Source organism: Meles meles, chromosome 7 (genome assembly GCF_922984935.1).
Source record: "Meles meles chromosome 7, mMelMel3.1 paternal haplotype, whole genome shotgun sequence".
Classification (NCBI taxonomy): Eukaryota; Metazoa; Chordata; class Mammalia; order Carnivora; family Mustelidae; genus Meles; species Meles meles.
The window spans coordinates 53,007,618-53,033,496 of NC_060072.1; the positions used below are offsets into that span (position 1 = coordinate 53,007,618).

Below are 25,879 nucleotides of genomic sequence, written 5' to 3' on the forward strand. Positions count from 1 at the left end.
CTGCCCCGGAAGCACCTCCCCGCCAGCCCCCTCCTCCAGCCCGGCCCGCAGCCCCCGGCCCGCAGCCCCCACCCTCTCGGCCCGGCAGGAAGTGACAGGCCCGGAGCGAGCCCCGGAGGCCTGGCAGAGCCGCGGCCGGGCCCGCACCCGGAGCGGCGGGAGGGGCGGGGAGCCGCGGCCGCGCCGGGCACCTCCCACCCCGCCCTCGGCGCCCCCGCCCCTCCAGGAAGGGGAGGAGGAGAGGGGAGCCCGCCGCGGAGGCCGAGCGAGCCCCCCGCCCAGCCCGGCGACTGGGGACCCCGGCACATGAGGTGGACGCCCCCAGGGAGCTCTCGGGTGCAGAGCCAGGCGCGAAGGTACCCGGGCGGCCGCGGGTTGGGGAGGGGCAGGACCTCTGGGGGCTTGGCTGCGCGGGGATGTTTCTTCAGCCACCTCGGTCTGTAACGCCCCAGGTACCTCCCCCAGTTTCTTTCCCTGCCTACCTCTGCGCTTCGCTCTGCGGTCCTTCGGCTCTATCTGTCCAAGTCTTCTTGCTATTCATTTCGCTGCGCTGAATGCCGTCTGTCCGTCACCCTAGTTGCTTCTGACTGCTCATTTTCTCATTCATTTTTCCTTCTCTGACTTTGGTCCTCCCATCCAAGCATGCTGTCTGGTAATCTCCCTGCTTTTTACGGTCCGCTTCGTCCCTCGGTCTCCAATTCTTGACTTCTGTCTGTCTCTCTCCTGCTTGTCTCCCGGCTATCAGTAAGCACATTTCCCTGCTCACTTGGGTCGGCTCACTCCTGGCTCCACTCTATCTGTCCCCTTCCCCTCGGTGTCTTTGATTCCTCTTTGGAACCTCATTTTCATCAAGGTTCTGTATACAACAAGGACCCCCGGGCGCTTACTATCCCTATTCTCCAGATCACTTCCATTTCTTTGGCACAGTCTTCCTCAACAACCCCCGATTCCCTTCTCTTACCGCCTTCTGTGTCCCATACTTTGTACAAGACAGAGTTTTAGGTTTAGGGAAATTTATTTCCTCCAACTCTTGGCTCAGTGGACCCAGTCGCAGGTCCACTTAACTATCTTTTTCTATCTGCCTTCCAGAGGGTCTGTGCTCCTTACCCACCCAAACCGATCCAGCCCATACGCACTCATATACTACCTTTCAGGGTGACAATAGTTTAGCGATTGTGGGCACCTCTGTGGATCAGCTTCTCACACTTTCTCTCCTGGTGTAATTCTGAAAATTTAAATGCACTGTGCCTCCCAAACCTTTTGTTGTTTTCATTTTCTGTATTTAATTGTGCAGTCCCAACACTGATCACAAGTGAATAGATCTATGTGCCTCAGGTCCAGGACTCCTGGTTTTGATGTCAGTTTCTCCTGATTTTATTATTTAAGCCAATATCTTTCCATCTCTATTTTCATTTCACAATCTGAAAAAAAAAAAAAAAGACTTCCATTTTGGGGGAGATATGGGGTCCTACAGTATTAGCATTTTCACCTATGAATGTAGGAGTTAATGTCTCCTCTAGCTAAAGAAGGGTCTCATGTCTTTGAGTACAGTAAACTAAGTCCATTGATCTATACAACTATGCCATGCTGCCTCTAATCCTTACCCACTTTTTTTCTTCACATGCTGATAATGAGGATTCATGGGTCTGTATCTGTTTAGTGCTTTGATATTGTGGGAGAAGATAACTATAGAGTTGAAGATGATATAATTTCTCCTGTGTACTTCTTGGGTTATATGCCATGTTTGCAGTGACGTTTGCTACACAAAAACTGAAGAGATGGGTTGAGTACGTGGGGGATAATGATGCGATCAGATGATATTGGGAACTGAATACGAAATCTCCCCAACTCTGTTTCCAGGGCCAAGCGTTTTGATTTTATTTACTTTATTTTGGATGTAATCATTATGATAAATCCATTGTAATAAAACTGTTGACAGGCCTTAGCAGAAATTCTGGTTTGGTGTTTACATTCCTAAACCAAATAGTGCTTTGCTGACCTAATATTTCTAGTGGCCCCGTGCCTCCAGAGTAGAGAAGGTAGTGTCTAAGCCCAACAAAAGAGGAAAAAAAGAATGAACAAAAACCCTTATTGTCATTTAGTGTTATTTGGAGGCATATTTCTTCTTGCTTCTTTTCTCCTGTCTCTGCTTGGTTCCTAGCAATGTCTTCATGTCTTTTTGCAAATTTTAGTGTAGACCGCAGAGGGTGAACTCTGATTACTAAAGTGAAAAGTTTAGTTTTACTTTTTTGAAGCCTTTCATTGCTGCGTATTTAATATGTTTAATGCCTTGTAGTCATTTGTTAAAATGATATATTACATTCAGTTGTGAAGGCTTTTCTGCAAATGGGGGACCTGAGGGCCTGGCAGGGAAAGTGATGTGCCCCTGGTGTTTTTATTAGCCTGAGCTGGAACCAGGCAGCTATTTTGGCTGCAGACTAGCTCTCCTACCTCCTAGTTTTTGTTTTGTTTTGTTTTAAAGTTGTATTTAAGTAATCTCTACACCCAGTGTGGGGCTTGAACTCATGATCCCAAGATCACGACTTGCCTGCTCTTCCCACTGAGGCAGTGAGGCGTCCCTCTACCTCTAGTTTTATGACTTTCCATGATGCATTTAACATATCTGTATCTTGAGCCCCTCCTCCATAAAATGAGGACAGTGAACACGCAAACGAAATGATACTGCCTTAATCACAACCTTTTTTTTTTTGGTTTGAGGAAGCAGCACGTATTAATGTAAAGACTTGATACCTACTAGGATAACTGCTTTAATCTCGGAAAACCTCATTTCTACAATTAGAAGATGGGGACAATCATATTTACCTTAAAGCACTATGAGGGGTAGGGTAATGGAGATGAAGAGCCTAGGCCAGCGAGAGGAGGCACCTGGTGGCTTCTCAGTCAGTGGTGGCCATTGTTAAGGTGATGTTGGTACTGATGTTGCAGGTGCAGATAAAAATGAGAAAACAGTAACTTTTAAGCGGAACTATTTTAAACTGTTACAAATGCTATGGGAATGTAAGGTAGCCTTAGTATCATGGTCTTACATTCTAGCCACTTGATATTTAATAGACAGTCATGAGGGAATCTGTAAAGGTTTCTTTTGAGACACTGGATAGCTTCAAAAGATGGTACTGGAAGCATATGGTTATAAGTATGTATTGCAGATCTGGTAGTTAAAGAAGCCCAAGGAATCATGGACAATGGAGGGAAGAGAGGAAGAGTATTAGATAACATGAGAAATAACAGGAAATATTAGTTTGAGATCAGGTGTGAATTTTAATCCTTCGCTACTTCCATCTAGGTCTTGAGTCAGAGCACCGGCTTTTGGGACCCTGGACCACTATCATGGAGACTGAGAGTGAGCAGAACTCCAACTCCACCAATGGGAGCTCCAGCTCTGGGGGCAGCTCTCGGCCCCAGATAGCTCAGATGTCACTGTATGAACGGCAGGCGGTGCAGGTGAGGCTTAAGTGTGAGGGGCTGTGATCTGTGAATATTGGCTTCAGGTGGGCACGGGTGCTTGAAGATAGCTGCTCCTTGTTCCTTTTCAGCCGACTCGGGGAGTTGGATTAGGTGATGACTAACTTCCCTTCCAGCTCTGAGAATCTTAGGAGTTTACAACAGTTCAAGCAAGCAGAGAATGAGATTCAGTCTTCAAATCATGGTTTTTTTTTTTGTACCATTCAGTTCATGTAGCTAGAGTCTAACTAACCGTTTCTCTTCGTGGATTGTCAGGTTTTTAACCTTTGGTCTCTCTTGTAAATCATCCTGAGTAATGGAAGTATGAAACTCTTTGGAGTTTTATTTTTGGACGAATAGTAAATCCCATGCTTTAAAAAATCTTGGGAATGGGGCATTTTACTCAAAATATCTTGGTTGCTATAATAACTATGCACAAATTAAGAATAGTTCTAGTTATTACGGAATAAGAATACAGTAATAACCCAAAGGTGACACTAAAACTGCATTACCAGCGTCATCTTTTTTTTTTTTTTTTTTAAGATTTTATTTTTTTATTTATTTGACAGAGAGAGAGATCACAAGTAGGCAGAGAGGCAGGCAGAGAGAGAGGAGGAAGCAGGCTCTCTGCAGAGCAGAGAGCCCGATGTGGGGCTCGATCTCAGGACCCTGAGATCATGACCTGAGCCGAAGGCAGTGGCTTAATCCACTGAGCCACCCAGGCGCCCCACCAGCGTCATCTTTATAAACTTTTACTGTGTTTGAAAATGCCAGTTATTTGAAAATTTTACTTGATAAAATCTTTCACAAGCCACTATTTACTCTATTTTTCATCATTTTCAACCACTTGGGGCTCTGTCACCTTTGTGTCCCTAGAACATGGTCTTTTGTGTCCCTAGAATATGGTCTTTATTTTTTTCATTCATTTATTTTTAAGTAAGCTCCATGTTGGAGCCCAACCTTGGGCTTGAACTCATGACCCTGAGATCATAGACCCGAGCTTAGATCAAGAGTTGAATGCTTAACTGACTGAGCCATCCAGGCGCCTCTGTTTTTACTTTTTTTTTTTTTTTAAAGATTTTATTTATTTATTTGACAGAGAGAGATCACAAGTAGATAGAGAGGCAGGCAGAGAGAGAGAGAGAGAGGGAAGCAGGCTCCCTGCTGAGCAGAGAGCCCGATGCGGGACTCGATCCGAGGACCCAGAGATCATGACCTGAGCCGAAGGCAGCGGCTTAACCCACTGAGGCATACTCTACCAACTGAGCCAGCCTGGTGCCCCTTCTTCTCTTTATATTATTTGATGTCCAGTTTATTTTCAACTTGTCTAGTCCCAGTTCTTTTCCTTGCTATGTCATTTTGGGAATTCCATTCCATTTTGGAAATTAAGAGTTCTTGTAAGTTACATTGCTTATATTCCTTTTCTTTATATACAAGAATAGAGAATAACAGACTTAATTGTTTCTCCACTTTTTTTTTTAAAGACTTTATTTATTTATTTCACAAGCAGAGATCACAAGTAGGCAGAGAGGCAGGCAGAGAAAGAGGAGGAAGCAGGCTCCTTGCTGAGCAGAGAACCCGATGCGGGGCTCGATCCCAGAACTCTGGGATCATGAACTGAGCCGAAGGCAGAGGCTTTTTAACCCACTGAGCCACCCAGGCACCCCTGTTCTCCACTTTTTGAAGACTATGTGAACTTACTAGTTCTAATATAAAAATGGGCAAATCAGATGTTGATTTAGCCACATTCCCAATCTCCCTTTGTTTTCCTTGTTCCCAATTGTCCCTTTCACCTTATCACAGTCATTTGCATTGAATAGGAATTAGGAGTGATTCATTCTAAGTGGGTTGATCCTCTCTTTTCCCCTTAGGCTCTGCAGGCACTGCAGCGTCAGCCCAACGCGGCTCAGTATTTCCACCAGTTCATGCTCCAGCAGCAGCTCAGCAATGCCCAGCTGCATAGCCTGGCTGCGGTCCAGCAGGTGAGAGGTCAGCAGCTAGCTGGCCCAAGAGGGAGGGGATGGGCACTACAGGTGGGTGGGGGCATACTGCTTCCATTCCTCCTGCCACTCAGGCTAGAAACATAGTCTTTTCTACCTCCTGTCCTCCTATAGGAGGATGAGGGGATCTTAGTTTTTGGGGTTGCAGTAGGAATTAGGAGGTAGAATGGCTGTGATCCAGAACTGCACTGTCCAATATGACAGCCATTAGTCACGTGTAGCTGTTGAGCACTTAAAATGTGGCCAATCCATATTGAGCCGTATAGTACAATTTTGGATTTCAAAGACATAGCATAAGAAAATATAAACCATCTCAATAGTTTGTTTTTATTGGTTGTATGTTGAAATGAGATACATTGACTTGAGTAAAGTTTGTTTCTCCTGTTTCTTTTCATTTTCTTACTTTTTATTTTTTTAAATTTTATTTATTTGAGATTGAGAAAGAGAGCAAGGTAGAGCGAGCACAAGCTGGTGGGGAGGGGAGAGGGATAGAAGCAGGCTCCATGCTGAGCAGGGAGCCCCCGGGCGGGACTTGATCCCAGGACACTGGGATCATGACCTGAGCCGAAGGCAGACGCTTAACTGACTGAGCCACCCAGTTGCACCTCTTCACTTTTTAAAAAATGTGCATACTAGAAAATTATTTATGTGGCTCACATTGTATTTGTTTTGGACAGCCCTGGCTTAGACATATGAGTGACTCATGATTATGATCTGATCAAAGGTTCTTCTTCCACCTAAAAGAAAGTGGGAGGAGGGGGGCAGAGTACCTGATTGCCCCAGAAGGGTTACGTGGGAGTTATTAGGCTGGCATATGTGGTAATGGGAGGGTTTTGGAGATAGCGAATATACTTTTCCTTGTTCCATAGTAGAGCCTCTGGCTTTTTATCTGAACTCTCTATTACATTTTGTGCCTGTGATTCCAGGATTCAGTCTTTTCCTCCGTTGTCTCTGCTCTTGTTTCCTTTCCCCTCTAACAGGCCACGATTGCTGCCAGTCGGCAGGCCAGCTCCCCAAACACCAGCACTGCCCAGCAGCAGACTACCACCACCCAGGCCTCAGTGAGTAGTACTGGGTCTCCCCACTGAGAGGCTTCCTTCCCTGAGTCTCTGGGTGGAACAACCTTGTGTATTGAGCCGTGAATGATGATGATTGCTCTTATGTAGACAATATTAGTAAAAAGGAAACAACTGACCTGAGCCTATATCGGAGTCTCAGGGAGGAGGTCTAAGAAAGGAGAAAGAAAATCCTGGGGAAGAAGAGGGGATGAAAAAGGAAGGGAACTCATCTCTGGACCTTTTAGCGAGGCATGAAGTCTATTCCATTTTGTTCCTTTTCCCTCTCAGCTAGTAATGTTAGTAGTTAGGTTAGTGGTTAGTGGTTAGTGGCTAGTCGTTAGTGGTTGGGGACTAGTTTCTTTACTTTGGTACTACCCTGCAGTAGTCAGGATGACAGTTATGGTCAGGGAGGTATTATTCATTTCCCCCTGACTCTGAAAATGAGATCGTCTGTTCTTAAAAAAAGAAGAAGAAAATGAGATATTCTGTTCTTGACTATGTCCCTGTGCATTTGTCAGTGATGTGCATTTCTTTTTACCTTCCCGAAATCCTTAGTTCTTGTTCCTTTCTGTCCCACACAGATCAATCTGGCCACCACGTCGGCCGCCCAGCTCATCAGCCGCTCGCAGAGTGTGAGCTCTCCCAGTGCTACCACTTTGACCCAATCTGTGCTACTGGGGAACACCACCTCCCCACCTCTCAACCAGTCCCAGGCCCAGATGTACCTACGGGTAAGCCACAGACACGACTGCCATTGTTCCAGAGGCATAATTGTTCTGCCCCTGGCAAAGACTTGAGTGAAAACTGTTTGATTTAACTATGGTTGCCCAAATATGGTAAGATACGCTGATGGACTTTCTAGGCCTTACCTATCTCTAGAAGTGATGCTTGGTCTTCACAGGTAGCCTGCAGATTGCATTGAGATCCTAAGTGAGAAGGTGTTCGCCTTAGTATTTTTGACTGAAGTAGCGTCACATATAATCTAATCTTTAAACCTGTGGCTTGAGTACCCAAATTCTAAGTGTTATCTCTTAGCCTATCTACTTACTACACATAAATACTTGCTCTAAAATCCTCATTGTCTCAACTTCTTTGATGTTTGACTCTTTGATATCAATCTATAGTTTTATATACATTCTAGGTTTCCTTCTGGATGATTCATTGCGTATGGAGAATAAGGGTCTCCTGGGTTGGTGTGGAAAGGGGCAGGGCTTAGCAGTTTCGTATCTTCTGTTTATTTTGTCTTGTGGTCCTTCCCTTCCGTTTCTTCTGTCTTTCTTCTTCTCTTGTTCTCTTTCCTTTGCTCTTCCTCTTCTTCCTCTCCTTGCCAGCCACAGCTGGGAAACCTATTGCAGGTAAACCGGACCCTGGGCCGGAATGTGCCTCTAGCCTCCCAACTCATCCTGATGCCTAACGGGGCGGTGGCTGCGGTCCAGCAGGAGGTGCCATCTGCTCCATCTCCGGGAGTTCATGCAGATGCAGATCAGGTCAGTGGCAACCACTTGACCTGTGGATGGGCACTGGGGAGGATGAAGGGAACCACCACAGACCAGGGCCTACCCTGCTACCCCATGACGACTTCTCAGGGTTCTTATTTTTTCTCCCCTTTTCTTCATTTCCATAGCACTCGAATTCCTTGTAACTTTTGAGTTATCCGAGTTAGGAAGGGAGGTGGAGTTGACTGAAAATAGCCCTGTGGACCTGGGAAGTCTTATTCTCAATCCAGGGCAGATGTCCTTACATTCTTTTAGACCTCCGTGGCTCAGTTTTATTCAGGAGGTCTTCATTCTCTTTCTTTGCAGTGCTCTCTTAAAGTAAGGGATGACTGAGGGAATTCTGCAGTTAGGTAGATGTGAAGTCCATCGGGCTGTTGCAGGAAGGATGTTTGTGTCCTTTTCTTTATGAGTCACTGTGACTGCTGACTCTCAGGGCTCTCTGTGCCCAGGAAAGTGTTTCTCACCGTTGCTTTCGTGCCTTACCCCCAAACATGGACATGGATTTTGAGCCTGAAGTTTTGGGTTCTTATGATGGAATGCAAATTGAAATCTCATAATAACTTTTTCATTCTCTTAGTTTATCAGTTAGCAAGTAAATAGTGAGGTTGAGCTCTTTCTACTGATGTGCTCAGATGTATACTAGAAACTTGGGAAGCTTGAAAAGAAAGACAAGTCAAGTCTTCAAAGATCTTAGAGAACAAAGAAGTACAAAGACCTTAGTGTCCAAAGGAGTACAAAGTAAATGGTCCTAACTCAGAGTGACACATGAGTTTAGAGAAGAGTTGGCTGCATTCCTGCTCAGTGACTTTTGGGATACTTGAGCAGATTCTCGAAGGATTGGTAGGATTTGATTTGGAGTTAGAAGAAAACTGGAGAGAGAACTGTGTGTAAAGCCATGACTTGTATGTGACCGAATTGGGGATGAGTGGATAAAGTGGAGACAGCACACCTGATGTTAGAAAAGGTCATTGTCAGGGAGAAGTCTGAAAGCCAAGTAACTTTGTAGGTAGCAGGGGTCATGGCTGGCTATTGAACAGCAGATTAATAGGATAAGGACAATACTTTGGAAAGAATCATCTAGGAACATGTGCCTGGAGAAGAAAGAAGTTAAGGAACCTAGTAAGAGATTCTTGGGGCTCATTTAGTTACTAGGGTAAGACGTTCATTTTTTTTTTTTGTTTGTTTGTCTGGTTTTTTTTAAAGATTTTATTTATTTGTCAGACAGAGATCACAAGTAGGCAGAGAGGCAGGCAGAGAGAGGAGGAAGCAGGCTTCCTGCTGAGTAGAGAGCCCGATGCGGGGCTCCATCCCAGGACACTGGGATCATGAACTGAGCTGAAGGCAGAGGCTTTAACTCACTGAACCACCCAGGAGCCCCAGATGTTCGTTTTAGACTATGGTAATAGCATCGGGATCAGAGGATGAGGTTGAGACTGGTTTCATATCCAGTTCTTTGATTTATCCATCTCTTTATTCATCAGATAATCGAGTGTCAATATATGAAGTGACAGAGTAGTGTTTGAAAATAAGAATCTGATTCCAAGTCCATGACTTACTGTGTGACCTAGGCAGACAGCCTAACATCTTTTTGCCAGTTTCTTCATGTATAAAATAGCTGTTGTTAAATACTTACCTTGGGGTGTGTTGAGGATTAAATGAGTTAGAGATGACAAATCACTGAAGCACCAGACATTAAACAAAAATCACCTGAATGGCTTAACAATTGCTTCATTAGAAAGTACAGAGTGCTCTGAAAACAGAAAGAGACCTAATTCAGCCTTGGGATTGGGGTGAAAGTTGAGAAGACCGCCCCGGGGAGGTGACATTTAAATTGGGTGTCTGGTGAAGGCATGGAAAGAGAGTGGTGAAGGCAATGGAAATCTTATGTCCAAATACCCCTTGAATCCAAAGAGGAGGGAAGGAGCTTTATATATCTGAGGACTTGAAAGAAGACCTGCTTGCTTGGAGTTTGGCAAAGCGGGATGGAGATGGTGCTGGGGAGGTAGGAGAAACTTCATCTTGCAGGGTGTTGGGGACAGTGTTTAGGATTTTGGGCTTTATGTGAAGGGTGATAGGACATTATGGGAGGATTTTAAATTTGGAAATCACATGGTGGGGTTTGAGGCTTGTTCATTTGTTTGTTTAGAGACTATGTTGGGGACATAGTGGCTCAGTGGGTTGAGCATCTGCTTTCGGCACAGGTCATGATCCCAGGGTCTTGGGATGGAGCCTAGCATGGGGCTCTCTGCTCGGGGGAGAGCCTGCTTCCCTCTCTCCCACTCCCCTTGCTTGCATTCCCTCTCTTACTGTCTCTTTCTCTGTCAAATAAATAAGTGAAATCTTTATTTTTATTTTTTAAAGATTTTATTTATTTATTTGACAGACAGATCACAAGTAGGCAGAGCAGCAGGCAGAGAGAGAGGGGGAAGCAGGCTCTCTGCTAAGCAGAGAGCCCGATGTGGGGCTCGATCCCAGGACCCTGGGATCATGACCCGAGCCGAAGGCAGAGGCTTAAATAAGTAAGGCGTCCCTAAATAAGTAAAATCTTAAAAAAAAAAAAAAAAAAAAAAAGACTATGTTAGCTCATCTGTGGAGAATAAATGGAAGCGTGTGTGAATAAATGAGTGTGACTCTAGGGACAGCAGTTTAGAGGAAAGATGGTGTTTGGGTTAGGCAGTAACAACAGACGTGGACAGAAATGAATAGATTTGAGAAAAAACTTAGAAGATCTTTGAAAAAGGAAAGCTGATTCAGTTGAGAGAGGTGCCAGAGACAAGATGTGACAGCAGTGAGGTGACTGTGTAGTGTGACTGGAGAGAAGTAGAATGTTGGAGAAGTAGACTTAGGGTAAGGTTAACTTTTTTTTTTTTTTTTCAAGATTTATTTATTTGACAGATAGAGATTACAAGTAGGCAGAGAGGTAGGCAGAGAGAGAGAGAGAGGAGGAAGCAGGCTCCCCGCTAAGCAGAGAGCCCGATGCGGGGCTCCATCCCAGGACCCTGGGATTATGACCTGAGCTGGATGCAGAGGCTTTAACCCGCTGAGCCACCCAGGCGCCCCAAGGGTGAGGTTAACTTTTGTACACCGCTGTCTTGGATGTGCTTGTGAGTCACTGGGTCATGAGGTCAGCAGTTTTAGATAGCTGGTGCTTGAGTGTAGAGAGAAGGTCTGCATGGAAATAAACATTCAAGAGTAGTAGACACAGGATAATGGAAGTCAAGAGAGCATTTGGCATTGCTTAAGGAAAGGTACGGATTGGTATGAGAAATGGAACCCTGAGGGTTAGGACTGTTCCTTAGAAAATAGAACAGCTCAAGGTCAGTAGAGACTGATGAAGTGGCAGAGGGGAGTAGAAAGTGAAACAGGAAAATCTGGATGGTGTAGTGTCATGAAGACAAGGGAGCAAAATGTTAGAAGTGGCAGGGAGTCCTCTGTCAAATGCAGTAGAGAAGACAAGAAAGAGTTACCAATATGGACGGAGAACCGTTTCAGTGGAGTTCGGTGGCGGGGTTGAAGCCAAAATAGTATCACCTGAGGAATGGCTGGATAGTGAGAATAGATGCAGTGAATGTACCATGAATGGTACTTCTGGTGTGCCGAGTTTGATAAGTCATAATCCTTGGTTCGTGATACCTCTCAGCAGTGGTCCAATCATGGCCCAATCTTATTTACTTATATGTTTTAATGATGTAATAAGCATTTACCTGCTCCACCCACTGCCTGCCCCTACCTATGGTAACAATCATTCTGATTCCTAGGGTTCATCCTGCCCTGTGTCCCTTTTTCTATAGTTTTATTGTGTTTACATGGATTTTTCAAAAATACTTATTATGGAAAATTTCAAACTTATGCAAAAATAGAAAAATACATGAATCTCTGCACACCTGCTAACCAGCTGCAATATTTATTAACACACAGCCTTTCTCTCCAGGCCACTTACCTCTACTATGGATTATTTAGAAGTAAATTCCAGATACCATATGTTCTGTATATTTTATATATATACACATACACACACACACACAATGTATTTAAGTGTATAAGGTCTTTGTGCTGTATGTAATTTGGGGGGAATACTTTCTTAATAGCTTATCATCAAGATCCATCTGTATTGTTGCATGTCATTGTATTTTATTAATTTTGATTTCTCTGTAGTATTGAACCATGGGAATATACTGTGGTTCATTCATCTTGTCTTCTGATAATGGCCATTTGGGTTGCTTCCAGACTTCCATTAACTGAATAGAGCAAGAGTTGCTCCTGTAGAATTCCTGGATCAGAGGGTTTGTGAATGTTCAGCTTTAGGATAGGATGCCAGACCGTTTTCAAAGCAGTTGTACTGATTTACACTTCTGTCAGCAGTGTTTAAAATAATGGTTTCAGCTGTAGTGTTGATGATCTTTATTCTGATTAATAGTCTTCAGTGGCTTCCTGTCATTTGTGAAGTGCTCATCAGTCTTCTCTTCATTTTTCGGAATACTTACTCTATCAGGCATTGTGCTAGATGCTAGAAATACAACAATGGGGAAGATAGACTTTCTGTTTCTCATTTGAACACACTAAGCCCTTCCCAATCTGGCACGTTTCTACCTCCCCGGCCTCAGCCTGTCTTCCTAGCTTCATTTCTTGCCACTCCCTCTAACTCACCCCAAACATAATGAAATATTTATAATTTCCAAAAATGCTCTGCTCTTTCTTCACTCGATGGTCTTCCAAGTGTTGTTACCTGTGTCTTCAAACTTCACTTCCCCTCTCACCCATGGAGTCTCAGATGAAACAAAAGACTGTTTCAGGAAGTCTTCCCCAATCTCCTGGGTCTGAGTCTGTCTTCCTCCTCTGTGCTCTCATGGCACTTTGCACATATCTCTGCATAGTATGACAGGTTTATTGGAGATTTTCTTGTCTGTCTTTTCTGGTAGAAAGTACTCATTAAGAGCAGGGACATTGTCTTTCGTCCCTGCATTTCCAGTATATCCAGTGTACTACCTGAAGCATAGTAGGGTATTTGGTCGATGTTGAATGAATAAACAGAAGAAAAGGAAAATTTGAGAAATTTTGAAGGAATAAATGAGTGAACTTGCTGATAGATTTGATAGTGAATGAAGGAGCCTGAAAATCAAATAGGATTCAAGAGTCCCTCCCCGGGTGACCGGAAGGACTTCAATGTATGTAATTGTAAAGGTAAGGGGACAGGTTTTGAGGGGGGGGGCTGGGAATATCTGTAGCTGTCTTCACTGCTTCTGAATCGGTCACAGAAGTCTTTGACTTTCATGTTTCCTGTTCCCCTCTTCTCAATATATCTTTTTCTTCTTATCTTTCAGGTGCAGAATTTGGCAGTGAGGAACCAACAGGCCTCAGCCCAAGGACCCCAAATGCAAGGCTCTACTCAGAAGGCCATTCCTCCTGGAGCCTCCCCTGTCTCTAGCCTCTCCCAGGCCTCTAGCCAGGCCCTCGCTGTGGCTCAGGCTTCCTCTGGGGCCTCAGGCCAGTCCCTCAACCTCAGTCAAGCTGGCACAGGCAGTGGGAGTAGCATCCCAGGGTCCATGGGGCCAGGTGGTGGTGGCCAGGCACCTGGGGGCTTGGGTCCGTTGCCTTCCTCAGGAATGGGTGGGGGTGGGAGCTGTCCCAGGAAGGGCACAGGAGTGGTGCAGCCCTTGCCTGCAGCCCAAACAGTGACTGTGAGTCAGGGAAGCCAGACAGAAGCAGAAAGTGCAGCGGCCAAGAAGGCAGAAGCAGATGGGGCTGGTCAGCAGAATGTGGGCATGAACCTGACACGGACAGCTACACCTGCTCCCAGCCAGACCCTTATTAGCTCAGGTAAGCTTTCACCTCTCACATTGTCATTATTCTCTCAGAACTTGTTTGAAATCCTCAGAGTACTTTTCTTTGCCATTTATCCTGCTTCTCTGGGTCCTGGAGTAGTGGAAGGAAAACAAAAATCACATCAGCCTTTATCAGATTAGTCCAGGGAGAGAGGAGGACAGGTAGCAGAAGTTAGATCTCTGTTTCCACAAGGCAGCAGTCTGTACAAATTGCTTTGTCCCCTTTTTCGGCCCTGAGTTTGTCAGTTTACCCATCCCACCCATTCATTTACCCAGTTCTTACTGGGTGTTGCCTACGGTGTTGTAGGAGGTGTTAGGGATGCATCTTTTTTTTTTTTTTTTTTTTTTAACATATAATGTATTATTTGGGGATGCATGTTTGAAAAACAGATTCCTTGTCCCCATGGAACTTACGATTTAGTGCAAGGGATGACTTCTCTCCTCACTCTGTTTAATGATGATTAGTTGGACTAGGGTAGAGTGGAGATGGTCTAAGTGCCTTAGAGCACTTAGGACTAGCAAATAGAGCCACGGTTTAGTATAGTCAACTTGTGATCATCTGTATCAAGGATAAGGATAAAAAAAGGAATAAATAATAATAACCTCAAATGGTTTATAGTTGCTTTTAGAATGTGGTTTGGTATAGTTAGATGTGCGTACCTCACTTGGTAATGTTTATTTTTACCTGCCTTGTTTCCGGCACTTCATCTGTTGCTCTGTTTGGATGATTTGCTTACAAAAAAGTTAAAAGTTAATCACCGGCTGTACTACCACCACCTAGTATTTACATACCGTAGCACTCTGTTTCCAAAATGCTTTCATGTCACATGTGCTCTCTGGGCGATCTGGGAGACTGGTGTGTCTCGGCTTCACCTGTAGTAGAGGAGACTGTGTAAAGGCCAGGCCTGCAGCCGCTGACTCTTATGCCTTCTTGTAGGTGGTGACCAAACTGATGAGTCTGACAAACCCAGGCATTCGTGGGAGGATGTTGGAATCTTTAGCTTTGTGGACATTAATTCTCTCAGTGACCATTGAGTCTTTATCATGTGCCGGGCATGGGGCTCGGTTCTAGGGATGTAAAAATGAATAGAGCAAGGACTCAACCCTTGAAGAATTCAGTCTAATTATACAGGAGATGGGCCAGCCATTCTCCTTTGTTGGGTCAAACTATCAGGATTTAGTGGAGCAAAGAAAATAAAAGTTAGATGGCTGCAAGAAATTACTGAGGACCGTGAAATGATTGGCCAAGGGACTTCTTCCCTGGAGGTGCTTCACTATAGAGCGAGACTTAGTTATGTCTGACTCAGAGGCAAGAGTGTGCATGAAGTGATCTCTTGGGTCCGCCAGGTTTGATTTCCCTTCACTGTGTGATCCCAAAGCCAAGTACACCTTGGAAAGGTGATTTCCCTTTCAATTTGTACCGATGATAATTTTCCGCTCTTCTTTGTTCCGCTCGGGGCACCCCGCTGTAGCCACCTACACGCAGATCCAGCCCCACTCCCTGATTCAGCAACAGCAGCAGATCCACCTCCAGCAGAAACAGGTGGTGATCCAGCAGCAGATCGCCATCCACCACCAGCAGCAGTTCCAGCACCGGCAGTCCCAGCTCCTCCACACAGCCACGCACCTCCAGCTGGCCCAGCAGCAGCAGCAGCAGCAGCAGCAGCCGCCGCCGCCCCCGCCCCCGCCCCCACCGCCAGCCGCCACCCTCACTGCCCCTCAGCCACCGCAGGTCCCACCTACTCAGCAGGTCCCTCCTTCCCAGTCCCAGCAGCAAGCCCAGACCCTGGTTGTTCAACCCATGCTCCAGTCTTCACCCTTGTCCCTCCCGCCTGACCCAACCCCCAAGCCACCCATCCCCATCCAGTCCAAACCACCTGTAGCACCTATCAAGCCTCCTCAGTTAGGCGCTGCTAAGATGTCAGCTACCCAGCAACCACCACCCCATATCCCTGTGCAAGTGGTGGGCACCCGGCAGCCCGGGACGGCCCAGGCACAGGCTCTGGGGTTGGCACAGCTGGCTGCTGCTGTCCCTACTTCCCGGGGCATGCCCAATACAGTGCAGCCCAGTCAGGCCCATTTGGCCTCCTCGCCACCTTCATCCCAGGCTGCCGGGGCCCTGCAAGAGTGCCCTCCCACGCTGGCGTCTGGGATGAGCCTCGCTCCTGTGCAGGGGACAGCACATGTGGTAAAGGGTGGGGCTACGACCTCCTCACCTGTTGTGGCCCAGGTACCTGCTGCCTTCTACATGCAGTCTGTGCACCTGCCGGTGAGTGAGGTCTTGAGTGGACCTGGGGCTCAGTGGACATAGAACTTAACTTAGGAGGGGAGTAATGAGTTCGGAAGGTTGAGATACTGATACTTATCATTTTACCTTCATTACTTCCTTAGAAGCCCCATCTCCAAATACAGTCATACTGGGGTTAGGACTTAGGAATTGGGTCGGGGAGGGGAACCACAAACATTCAGTCCATAACAAATAGATAATTAATATGTGTGGGTGAGTGAGCATGGCCGGTGAATATGGTATTGCACCAACTGCTCTGTGAATCATATTGTTTCATCTGTAACAACTATTTGTTACAAACTGTAACACTTAAAAAAGATACTGGTTTGTCCTTCTTTTGTGAGAGAGGCATTGATGGAAGGTTAAGATACTGGTATTTATTTGTTCTTTTGTAGGAGAGATGTTACCGTGTATAATAATCTGTACTTCACACAGCTTGATTTGCTCCTGAAATCATTCTGGGTTTTTGGATCTGTACTAAATTAGGTCAAGATAGCCTTACTCACTTAAGTTGGTCTTTAGAAAAACAGTGGTTCTCGGTGGAGCCATAATGAACTAAGATCCTGAGGTGTAGGTCAGGACTAAATGTGACATTTTCTTTTGTCCTGATGTAGAAGATACACTTCTTGGGAATGACCGGGAATTCTAGTGTACCATGGGAAGTATGCAGATTGGGTAATCTGGAATCAAGAACGTTTTCACTGACAGTTTGGTGGTCATTGAGGTTCCTTATATCCTTCACTCCTACATCTTGGTTTCTTTCCTGTTTTTCACTATATAGAGCAAACCCCAGACATTGGCTGTCAAACGCAAGGCAGAGTCTGAGGAGGAGAGAGATGATGTCTCCACGTTGGGTTCAATGCTTCCTGCCAAGGCATCTCCAGTAGCCGAAAGCCCAAAGGCCGTGGAGGAGAAGAGCAGTCTTGGAGGTAATTGACTTCTGCAGTGCGATTTGAGTGCAGAAATTAGAGACCTGTTCTGAGTGAGCTCAGAGCTAAATCTGGTTCCATAGAAGATGACCCTGAACTTGGTGGACCAATGGGTAGATCCAAAAACAGGGACTCCAGGGTGAATGATCAAAGGTGAACATGTATTATTGTGGAAGATCGGACTGACTTGGCTAATAGATGGATCAGTTATGTGATCCTCTTATCTGTTCCTTAATCTTTTCCAGAGAAAGCTGAACCAGTGACTGGTGTGAATGCTAGTACTCCAAGCAGTGAACTAGTAGCCTTGGCTCCTGCCCCAGCTGCACCCCCCCCTACACTAGCCATGGTGTCCAGACAAATGGGTGACTCAAAACCACCACAGGCCATCGTGAAGCCCCAGATTCTCACCCACATCATTGAAGGCTTCGTTATCCAGGAAGGAGCAGAGCCTTTCCCGGTGAGGGCAGGGCCATAAGGTGGGACTTTCAAGTGGGGACTTGGTCTGATTATTATCTTTCCAAAGTTCACTAAAATCAAATCTCAGAACTATTTAATTATTGGAGAATGGTTCAATTCTATTGTTTGTATAGTTAGTTGTAAAGAAAGAAGGGAAGGGGGGAAGGAAATAGTATGTGTAGACCAACAAATGAAAATGTTGGGAAGAGGAGAAGGAAGAAGCTGTAATGTTTAGTTACACAAACTCGGCTGTATCATAATTAAGAAATTTGTGGTAGAGAAGTTAAGGGACTTTTCTAGATACCAGGATTTGCAGAACTAGGCCTAGAATGCAGGTGTCTGCAACTTTGGAAGGAAAAGGACAAGCTAGGATGCCAAGTTAGGAACATGTTTTCCAGTGGCTCATCTGAAAAGAGCCAGGTAGGGCCTCTTGATTGCCATGTTGAAAAATGTTTCTCTAAACCAGACGTGGCCATTAACTCTGAGAACCAGGCAGAGACATGGCAGTGAGAAATACTGGGGAAAGTTATAGAGAAGCAGAAAGGAACTAGGCTAACTTAACCGTAAACTTTTTCTGGCACAGGTGGGCTGTTCTCAGTTACTGAAAGAGTCTGAGAAGCCACTACAGACTGGCCTGCCTACAGGGCTGAATGAGAATCAGTCAGGGGGCCCCTTGGGAGGGGACAGCCCATCTGCTGGTAAGTATTTATTTAGAGACCCATCTGGGGAAGGAGGCTCAGGGAGATAGATGTGTTTGAGCACTCAGTGTGAAATAGTAATTATTTAAAGTGGGAGTTATATGAAGTCCAGCCACATGCAGGAACTGTATTAAATATCAAAATGTATAGAATCACACAAAAGGAGTTCCCTATGGAATTAGGGCAATTTTATCAAGCTAACCTCTTGAATTACTTACTCTTAAGGATGTATTTTTCAAAAGGTAATGTAAAATAGGATATTTCTAAATTTCCATTTCTCATTCTAGGTTTTATCATCTATATTAAGGACTCTTGTTTGTATTACTCCCACTACTTTTGTAAACTTGTGTTGGGAGAGGGTTCCTGTGTCTTTCTAGTTAGTAATTAGTTCCTCTCTCCTATTCTAAAATGCGGTTTTGTTGGCAACCTGAGAGTATAAATTGGGATCAAGTTAGTCACTGAAGATGGAAACTGGGCTGGTTTAAGTCAGGAAGGCCATGATGTTCCTGAAGGACGTGTCTTTATGGTTGGGGATTCCGAATTAGGTTGTGTAGGTCTTGAGGGGCAAACCTGAGAGTAATTAGCCAGCTGTGGGCCTAATGATGGCCTGAGCAGCAGCGGGATCAGCGATAGCTCCCCAGGGATACGTTATTTTCCAGAGCTGGATAAGAAGGCCAACCTCCTGAAGTGTGAGTACTGCGGGAAGTATGCTCCTGCTGAGCAGTTTCGTGGCTCCAAGAGGTTCTGCTCAATGACCTGCGCTAAGAGGTACTGTGGGCACCTGCCCCTTCCTTACCTTCAGCACCAGTTCCTCCATCGAATAGCGGGCTCCTTCCCTAGGATCACCTCATAGCTGACGTTTCCTGTCTTTGCTTTTGTGTTCTTCCCCAAGTCGGTCCTTAAAATACCAACTCCCACGCAGCCTCGGCTAGCTGGGCAGTCCCATCTAGCACTGCCGACACTCCATATACGCCCCAACCCTTAGGTATAATGTGAGCTGTAGTCACCAGTTCCGGCTGAAGAGGAAAAAAATGAAAGAGTTCCAAGAAGCCAACTATGCTCGCGTTCGTCGGCGGGGACCCCGCCGCAGCTCCTCGGAGATCGCTCGTGCCAAGATCCAGGGCAAGCGCCACCGGGTGAGCTTCCGTTGCACAGCCAGCTACCTTGAAAATGGTCCTTCTTCCTTTGTCTTTCCCTGCCAGGCAGTTCCTTTGCCCCGATAAAAGAGTATGAGACCGGAACTCTGAGTTCTGTATTGATAGCATTCGTCCAGATTCCAAGAGATTGTGACTCCTTGTCTCTTCTCAAGTGATTACTGGTTCACGTACCCATTAATCATTACATCACATTATCTTTGACAAAATCTAGTTCGATTGTTGGAAGAAGGGGTCAATCAAGAAAGAGATAGTTTATACTTGGAAGTTACTTGAGGGTGGACTAGTGACTCCCGGCCATTTGCAAACAAAGTACAGTTTCTTCACTCTAATACTAGTTTTTGCTCTGTGCCTAGTATTAACCCAAACCCTATTGGCTGGGAAGGGGCAAAGAAATGAATGTCCTGACACTGTTCATGACCTCATGGCTTTGTGATGTTCTCCGTAGGGTCAAGAGGACTCTAGCCGGGGTTCAGATAATTCCAGTTACGATGAAGCACTCTCTCCAACGTCTCCTGGGCCTTTATCTGTGCGAACTGGGCATGGAGAACGTGACCTGGGGAACCCCAATACGGCACCACCGACGCCAGAATTACATGGCATCAACCCTGTGTTCCTGTCTAGCAATCCCAGCCGTTGGACTGTAGAAGAGGTGTATGAGTTTATCGCTTCTCTACAAGGTATTGAGGACCTATCCAGGAGAACCCAGATCACATATAGGTTTACTTTTCTTTAGGTTATCCCACATGGGCCTTTGTGATAGGGAACAGAATGGACTTTTAAGCAGTAGGCACTTAAGTATGGTATGGCAGAGGTTCTGTTCTTCATATTTACACAAAGTTAACTTGCACACACCCTGGTTTAATTTTCTTTTGGGCTGATTGTCCTCTACTATGTCAACAATCTTGCAGTGTTTGATTTTCACTTTTTTATTTACCAGTAATTTTTAGGTAAAGCACATTTTTTATATGTGATTTTTGTGACACCTGTCATGGATAAAAGACTGTTTCCACTAATGGGATTAGGAAAGTAGGGGCCGTTGTTATCCCACACTCTTCCAGGCAGGATTAACTCTTCTTGACAAAGGATGGTTTTCTCCAGAAAAGAGTCAACTTACCCTTTTTGCCATTTGTCTGAACCCTGGGCTCTTAAACAAAGATGTCATAAAGGCTCTGAACTTTGATTTTTCTGCTAGCGTAAAAGAAAACGTATGATCTTGCTCCTTCCCTTTTCTCCCTCAAGCTAGTTGAATGAAGTTATTTCTGTGATTGAACAACTTTGTTGTTATTCTTTCCTCTTGGCTTTTTTAAATAGCTAGTTTCTCGGATTTCATTTTACTTCCAAAGCTTGCCACCCTAGACTTTTATATTCCTGAATTTAGGATGAGTACATTGGGATTAACCACTGCTGGATTCCCCTTTTTTTCATCTTCAATTTCCCCCTCCTGTCCTCTGTACGTACCACCATGTAGTTTTTCATATGTATTCCCACCATTTCCTTCTAGGCTGCCAAGAGATTGCAGAGGAGTTTCGTTCCCAGGAGATTGATGGACAGGCCCTTTTATTACTTAAAGAGGAGCATCTTATGAGTGCCATGAACATCAAGTTGGGCCCTGCCCTCAAGATCTGCGCCAAGATAAACGTCCTCAAGGAGACCTAAGGTGGCCCTCTTGCACAAACAAGCCTAAGGCAGACACTCTCCACTGTCCAGGTTATAACCTGGTACCAGCAGACTTTACAGGGAAGAAAGAGCTGTTCCAATTACCTGAATCTTCTGTAGAGGGGATTACTGAGACAGGGAGGAAAAGTGCAAGAATTGGTTGCTGGTGCTACATGGCGGCAGCTGTGACATTTTTTCTGGTTCTACCTTATTTTTTAAAATCATTACAGTTCTCACTTTTCTCACCTACCCTAATCCAATTTTTATAAAAGCAGTCTAGAGAACTAGGACTGCTCAGCCTTATCCTGGAGTGGAGTATCTAGCCAGGGTCTCAGCTCTCCAAGAGGAGTAGACAGTACCGTATGGTAAGGCAGTGAGTGGGTGGGACGTAGGTGTGCCTCAACAGTGGGAGATAGGGTTTCTCTAGCTTGTGTGACACAAGTATCAGACATCTGGTACTTCCTCTCTTCCCTCTGGATTGCCCAACTGTGGCTGGGGCCGAGAGTTTTCTCTGTCGTCGCTCCCTTAGTATTGAACGTTTTTTCCTGCATCTGTGGCAGGCTCGCTCGCTGGTGCAGAGACTTGGTGGACGTCATTCTAATTTGCTGCAGGGGCTAAAAGGTGTGTGGCACACACATGGTTGTCATTCTTTTTGCATCCCCCTGCTCCCTTCAGTTTCTCTGTCGTGTCTCCTGCCCTTTCTTTTCAATTCCAACTCTGCTCTGTCCTATAGCTTTATTAAAACGGGAGTGTGTGAGGCTGAGGTCAGGAGTATAAGTACCTACCTTAGGCGCTATTCCTTATACAACAAAAATATTAAATATTTTTTTCCTTCTCTGTAAAAGGATAAAAATTGGTCTGTTGTCTCTTACTCCATTCCAACGTCTCTATCCTCTTTCATACAAAAGACTAGGGCAACTTGTTTGTTTGTTTTTTTTAATCTTTTAAGTGTTTTTATACAAAAAAGTGTAGTTTTTTTCTTTTTTCTTTTTGCATTTTTAAAACACCAGTGTGGGGGAGGGATGCAAACAAGTTAACAAAAAAGATGCTTTTATAACATTATTTTCCCTGTTTAGAAAGAAGAAAAAAAAATCATTCCAATAGTATTTAAAAGTCCAAAGACGAAATAATTTCGTTTTCTTCCCTAAAAGCTATGAAAAGCCCCTGCCTATTGCGCCCTCTTGTGTCCAGTGGAGCCAAGTTACTCTTTAATGGCCCAGGTTCACTATTATGGAAAGATCGGGCCAGGCATCTTTCTGGGCACATGGCCTAAACAAAAAAGTGGAAGCATCAGAGGATTCAAAGCCTCTTCCCACAGAAACTGCTGTGGGCAAGAAGATACTTCCCTGAGCCAGAAGGGACAGGTGCAGCAGCATTCCACACCCAGAGCACAGGATGGCAAAGCACTAGATGTCCCACCTCTGCTTTCATTCCTTTCCAGAAGATTTGGTGGGGAGGAAAGGGGGAAGTTGACATGCCTGTGAAGAAAGTGCAACATATATAGAAATACTGGTAGAGGGAAACAGCTTAGAAGAAAAGCTTTGCCTAAAGCTTTTACTGTGAGTGGGAGAAGAAAGTCAACAAGGAGATCCCACTACAGGTAAACAGACTTCCTTTTCTGAAACCCCTATAGCACAAGAGGTCCCATTCACTTTCCCTTTCCAATGGACTAGACTTCTGGATAAGGCATTTTGGCCATATAAGGTCCATGACCACAAGGCCACAATCCAGGGCCCAGTTCCAGCTATAAGGACACTCCACTGCCAACAACTGATGTGATGGTATTTTATAATCCTCTAAGTGGGAAATTAACATTTTCCTCATCCCAACCCCAGAGGTGGGAGAAGCAAGCCTGCAACATCCCCAGGCTCAGACCAAATAGAAATACTTGGAATGTAACCAAGTAATCACCATAGAGTAGTTCCAAGCAGCAAGAAATTACATCCAGGTTCTCATGGAGACTACTGTAGGGTACAGAGTAACAGCAAGAAAGCAATCAAACCTTGTATAAATAATGTTTCTTTGCCCTTTTTTTTTTTAATTAAAGAAATCCAGTGTCTCAAAAACTTGTGAAAATATGTTTAAAAAAGACTCAGGACTCAGGGAGCCTGCCACACTTTTTTTGCTCATTGTAACTATCTTGTACCTTATGATACCAAGAGATAGTGTGATAGCCTCTTCTGCACGGGCCCTATTATTTTATCTCTGTCCTATAACTGTACCTCTCTAGAAAAAAAAAACAAAAAAACAAAATAAGGAGCAAAGGGAAGGCATTTCTACTAGTGAGAAGAGAATGCAAATCAGAAGCAAACTGGAAAGCAAGATCAATGTTAAGGATGGGATGAGAGACTGGAGTGGAGACTGCTTAAGAAATCTGGCTGAAAAAAAAAAAATCTGGCTGAGTATGCTTTGGTTTGGGGGACTGAAGAAGCAGCTGGGCATTTAAAGTGCAATCACATTGGTAATAAATGATCATCCCTTTCTTCTGACTCCTCGCCCAGCTGATCATCCCCCACACCACGATACGCAGCAGGCACATTGCGGGGTTTAGAACGGCACACAAAATCACAACCATCCTGTAGAGAGAAGCAAAGGAAGGAAATGATAATTTGGAATAACCAACTTTGAGGGTGAGGCAAAATATACCCATGGCCTAAGAATATGGCAAGAACTAGGTTTCTTCAAGGATAATGAGAAAATCCAGAACCTCTAAGGGCCAGCCTAAATTGAATTTAGGGCTAATGGGAGAAAAATTCTAATTAGGTCTTACTTTCTCCCCATCCAGGTCCCTTAATAGCTTTATCAAATTCCTCAATTTAAGCAACAGTGTTGCTCCTCCAGCCAAGCCTTTCTTTCCCAAGGCCAGACACTAAGATGCTATGCTACTTGTTACTTTGTACTAGGGCCTGGGACTCCTTTGTGTTTAGCACCCGAAGTCCTACATCCCTGGAAATCCCTCTGTCTGGGTAAACCAGGGTGGTTGGTCACTCAGCCTTGGCGGCAGGCTACAGACTCAGCCACCAGTCCTGTTACTTACTGCTACCAGGTTGCCAAGATCTTGCCAGAAGGCTAAGTGGGGAAACTGCTCCATTCCCTTGGCTCCCACCACCAGTCGCTGGTATAGGAACCCCCCGATGATATAGACTGCAACCAGTGATGCAAACCTATTGAGGAAGAAAGACATCGCTACTTGAAAACCAAGGAATAGTAAAACTGATAAGAAAGGTAATCTTTATATTCTTCATTAGTGGTTTCCTAGACTGTATTCTATAAAAATGGGGGGAAAAAACGCCCCTAAAATGGGAAGGGTGCCTTCTTTAGAAAACCAGTTAGAGCACATCTAAAAGCAAAGGCTCAGACAAAAATAAGACAATCTTGACTCTGACTTAGAGCCAAGAATAAGTACTATTAGCTAGGTATACAGTTCCACTTCCCCGAAAGTTCTTATAATCTAATGGGATAATAATAAAATTGTCCAGTTTTCCAGTAATGGGACGTAAAGCATTTCCAAATGCAAATATTAGGGGTGAAACATTATATCTAACTTTTTAAAACTTGCATAATCAGAGTTTAAAAGCCCCCCCCCCCCCATTATAGTATAGTGTGTACACACACAATTTGTGTCTAAGTGTCACCAAGTAATTGAGTTTAAGGGGGAGAAAAAAGGGTTTGGACTGATAAAAGAAAAAGCACTCACGTGACTAGTAAGATAGAACCCACACTGAGGTGAGAGATCTCTGGGGAACAGGCCAAGCTGCTATCCATCTCAAAGAGGTAGAAACAATCTTGAACTTTGCCTCGCTCCTCAAACACAAGGTTAAAATTGTCCTGATGATGAAAGGACAGAACAGAACACAACAATGTGGTTAACTGTTTCGACGCTTATTTAGAAAAAACCCACAAACTAAAAAACATTTGCTTTCTCTCCTGATTCAGTAACTTATTTTCCATGTATGATCGAACACAGGTGTCTGTGACACAAGGAAAAATTGAACTAGTTTTCTCTTGTTTGTCCCGATGTATCTTTTTCCCTGTGGAAATTCTTTCCCTCTCAGGTCAGTGCTCTCATCTGCTCTCTAGGCTCATGTGCCCCGGGATGCCTCACCGCTAGTGTGTGTCGATTGCAGGAGATCATCACCACTGCACGACGCTGCTCCATGCCACAGTGACTGTCATATTCGTCACCCCCTTTATAGGTCAGCATGATCCAATTACCTGAGGAGGGACAATGGAAATGTTGCTTTGGGGCAGGAAGGCAGGCCTGGGTATGATGGCAGAAAAGAATGAAGGAGTTCAATGAAATTGGTTTTGATTAAAATAACCAGTATCAATATGAGCTCCGTAAACCAGAAATACCAAGTTAAAACCTGCTTCTTTATAACAGCTTTGTGTTCCCTTAAGACAATGAAGAATCAGATATTCATGTAAGAATAGTCTTAATTTTCCATATTAAAGGCAGGCAACTAATAGTGCAAAAACAATTAGGACCCATGCTTTCACAATGATTTACATTTTCTGAACACCTGCTCACATCAAAAGAAGAGGTTCCATAAAATTCTTAGGTGGCAGGGGAAAACCTAAGATTTAAAATTAGCCACAGATAAATGCAAGGTGTATGTTTTTTAAAATCAGGAGCCATTTCTTCTTTAGTATTTATGGCACTCAAATTTCTTTTGCAAAATATCCTTCGACTTATCAATCATGTGAGGTGAATAAGGTAAAGATTCTGCTTCTAATCTTGTACATATGAAGAAACACAAGATGAAATGATTTTTCAAAGTCACAGGCAAGTAAACATGAGCTGGGTCAAAAATCCAGTCTTCCAACCCCTACTTACCCCCAAATTCTTAATGTTATT

The 25,879-nt window shown here is 44.6% G+C and overlaps 2 protein-coding genes across 6 annotated transcripts in view; one reads left to right on the forward strand and one right to left on the reverse strand.

Annotated features, from left to right (window-relative positions):
- On the forward strand, window positions 1-22,739 carry PHC1 (polyhomeotic homolog 1). 4 transcript variants are annotated; one of them, XM_046012183.1, is made up of 15 exons: window positions 1-356; window positions 3,305-3,462; window positions 5,334-5,444; window positions 6,443-6,523; window positions 7,102-7,251; window positions 7,852-8,007; window positions 13,338-13,833; window positions 15,311-16,107; window positions 16,907-17,054; window positions 17,300-17,511; window positions 18,094-18,208; window positions 18,868-18,976; window positions 19,194-19,344; window positions 19,811-20,042; window positions 20,867-22,739. In XM_046012183.1, exons 2-15 carry the CDS (start codon window positions 3,349-3,351, stop codon window positions 21,019-21,021), a joined length of 3,027 nt encoding a protein of 1,008 aa, XP_045868139.1. In that variant the 5' UTR covers window positions 1-356; window positions 3,305-3,348; the 3' UTR covers window positions 21,022-22,739. The 4 variants fall into 4 exon arrangements, with proteins under 4 accessions (XP_045868139.1, XP_045868136.1, XP_045868137.1 ...); XM_046012180.1 differs by lacking the exon at window positions 1-356 and adding an exon at window positions 384-1,644; XM_046012181.1 differs by lacking the exon at window positions 1-356 and adding an exon at window positions 384-1,644 and having other exon boundaries at window positions 7,876-8,007.
- M6PR (mannose-6-phosphate receptor, cation dependent) overlaps window positions 21,730-25,879 on the reverse strand; it is a 10,376-nt gene continuing 6,226 nt past the window's right edge. For both annotated transcript variants that reach the window (XM_046012185.1, XM_046012186.1), the window contains 4 exons: window positions 25,127-25,236; window positions 24,719-24,849; window positions 24,059-24,185; window positions 21,730-23,597 (listed from right to left, as the gene is read on the reverse strand). In XM_046012185.1, the coding sequence (XP_045868141.1) occupies window positions 23,475-23,597; window positions 24,059-24,185; window positions 24,719-24,849; window positions 25,127-25,236 (491 nt within the window). In that variant the 3' untranslated portion in view covers window positions 21,730-23,474. The remainder of the gene's footprint in view (window positions 23,598-24,058; window positions 24,186-24,718; window positions 24,850-25,126; window positions 25,237-25,879) is intronic.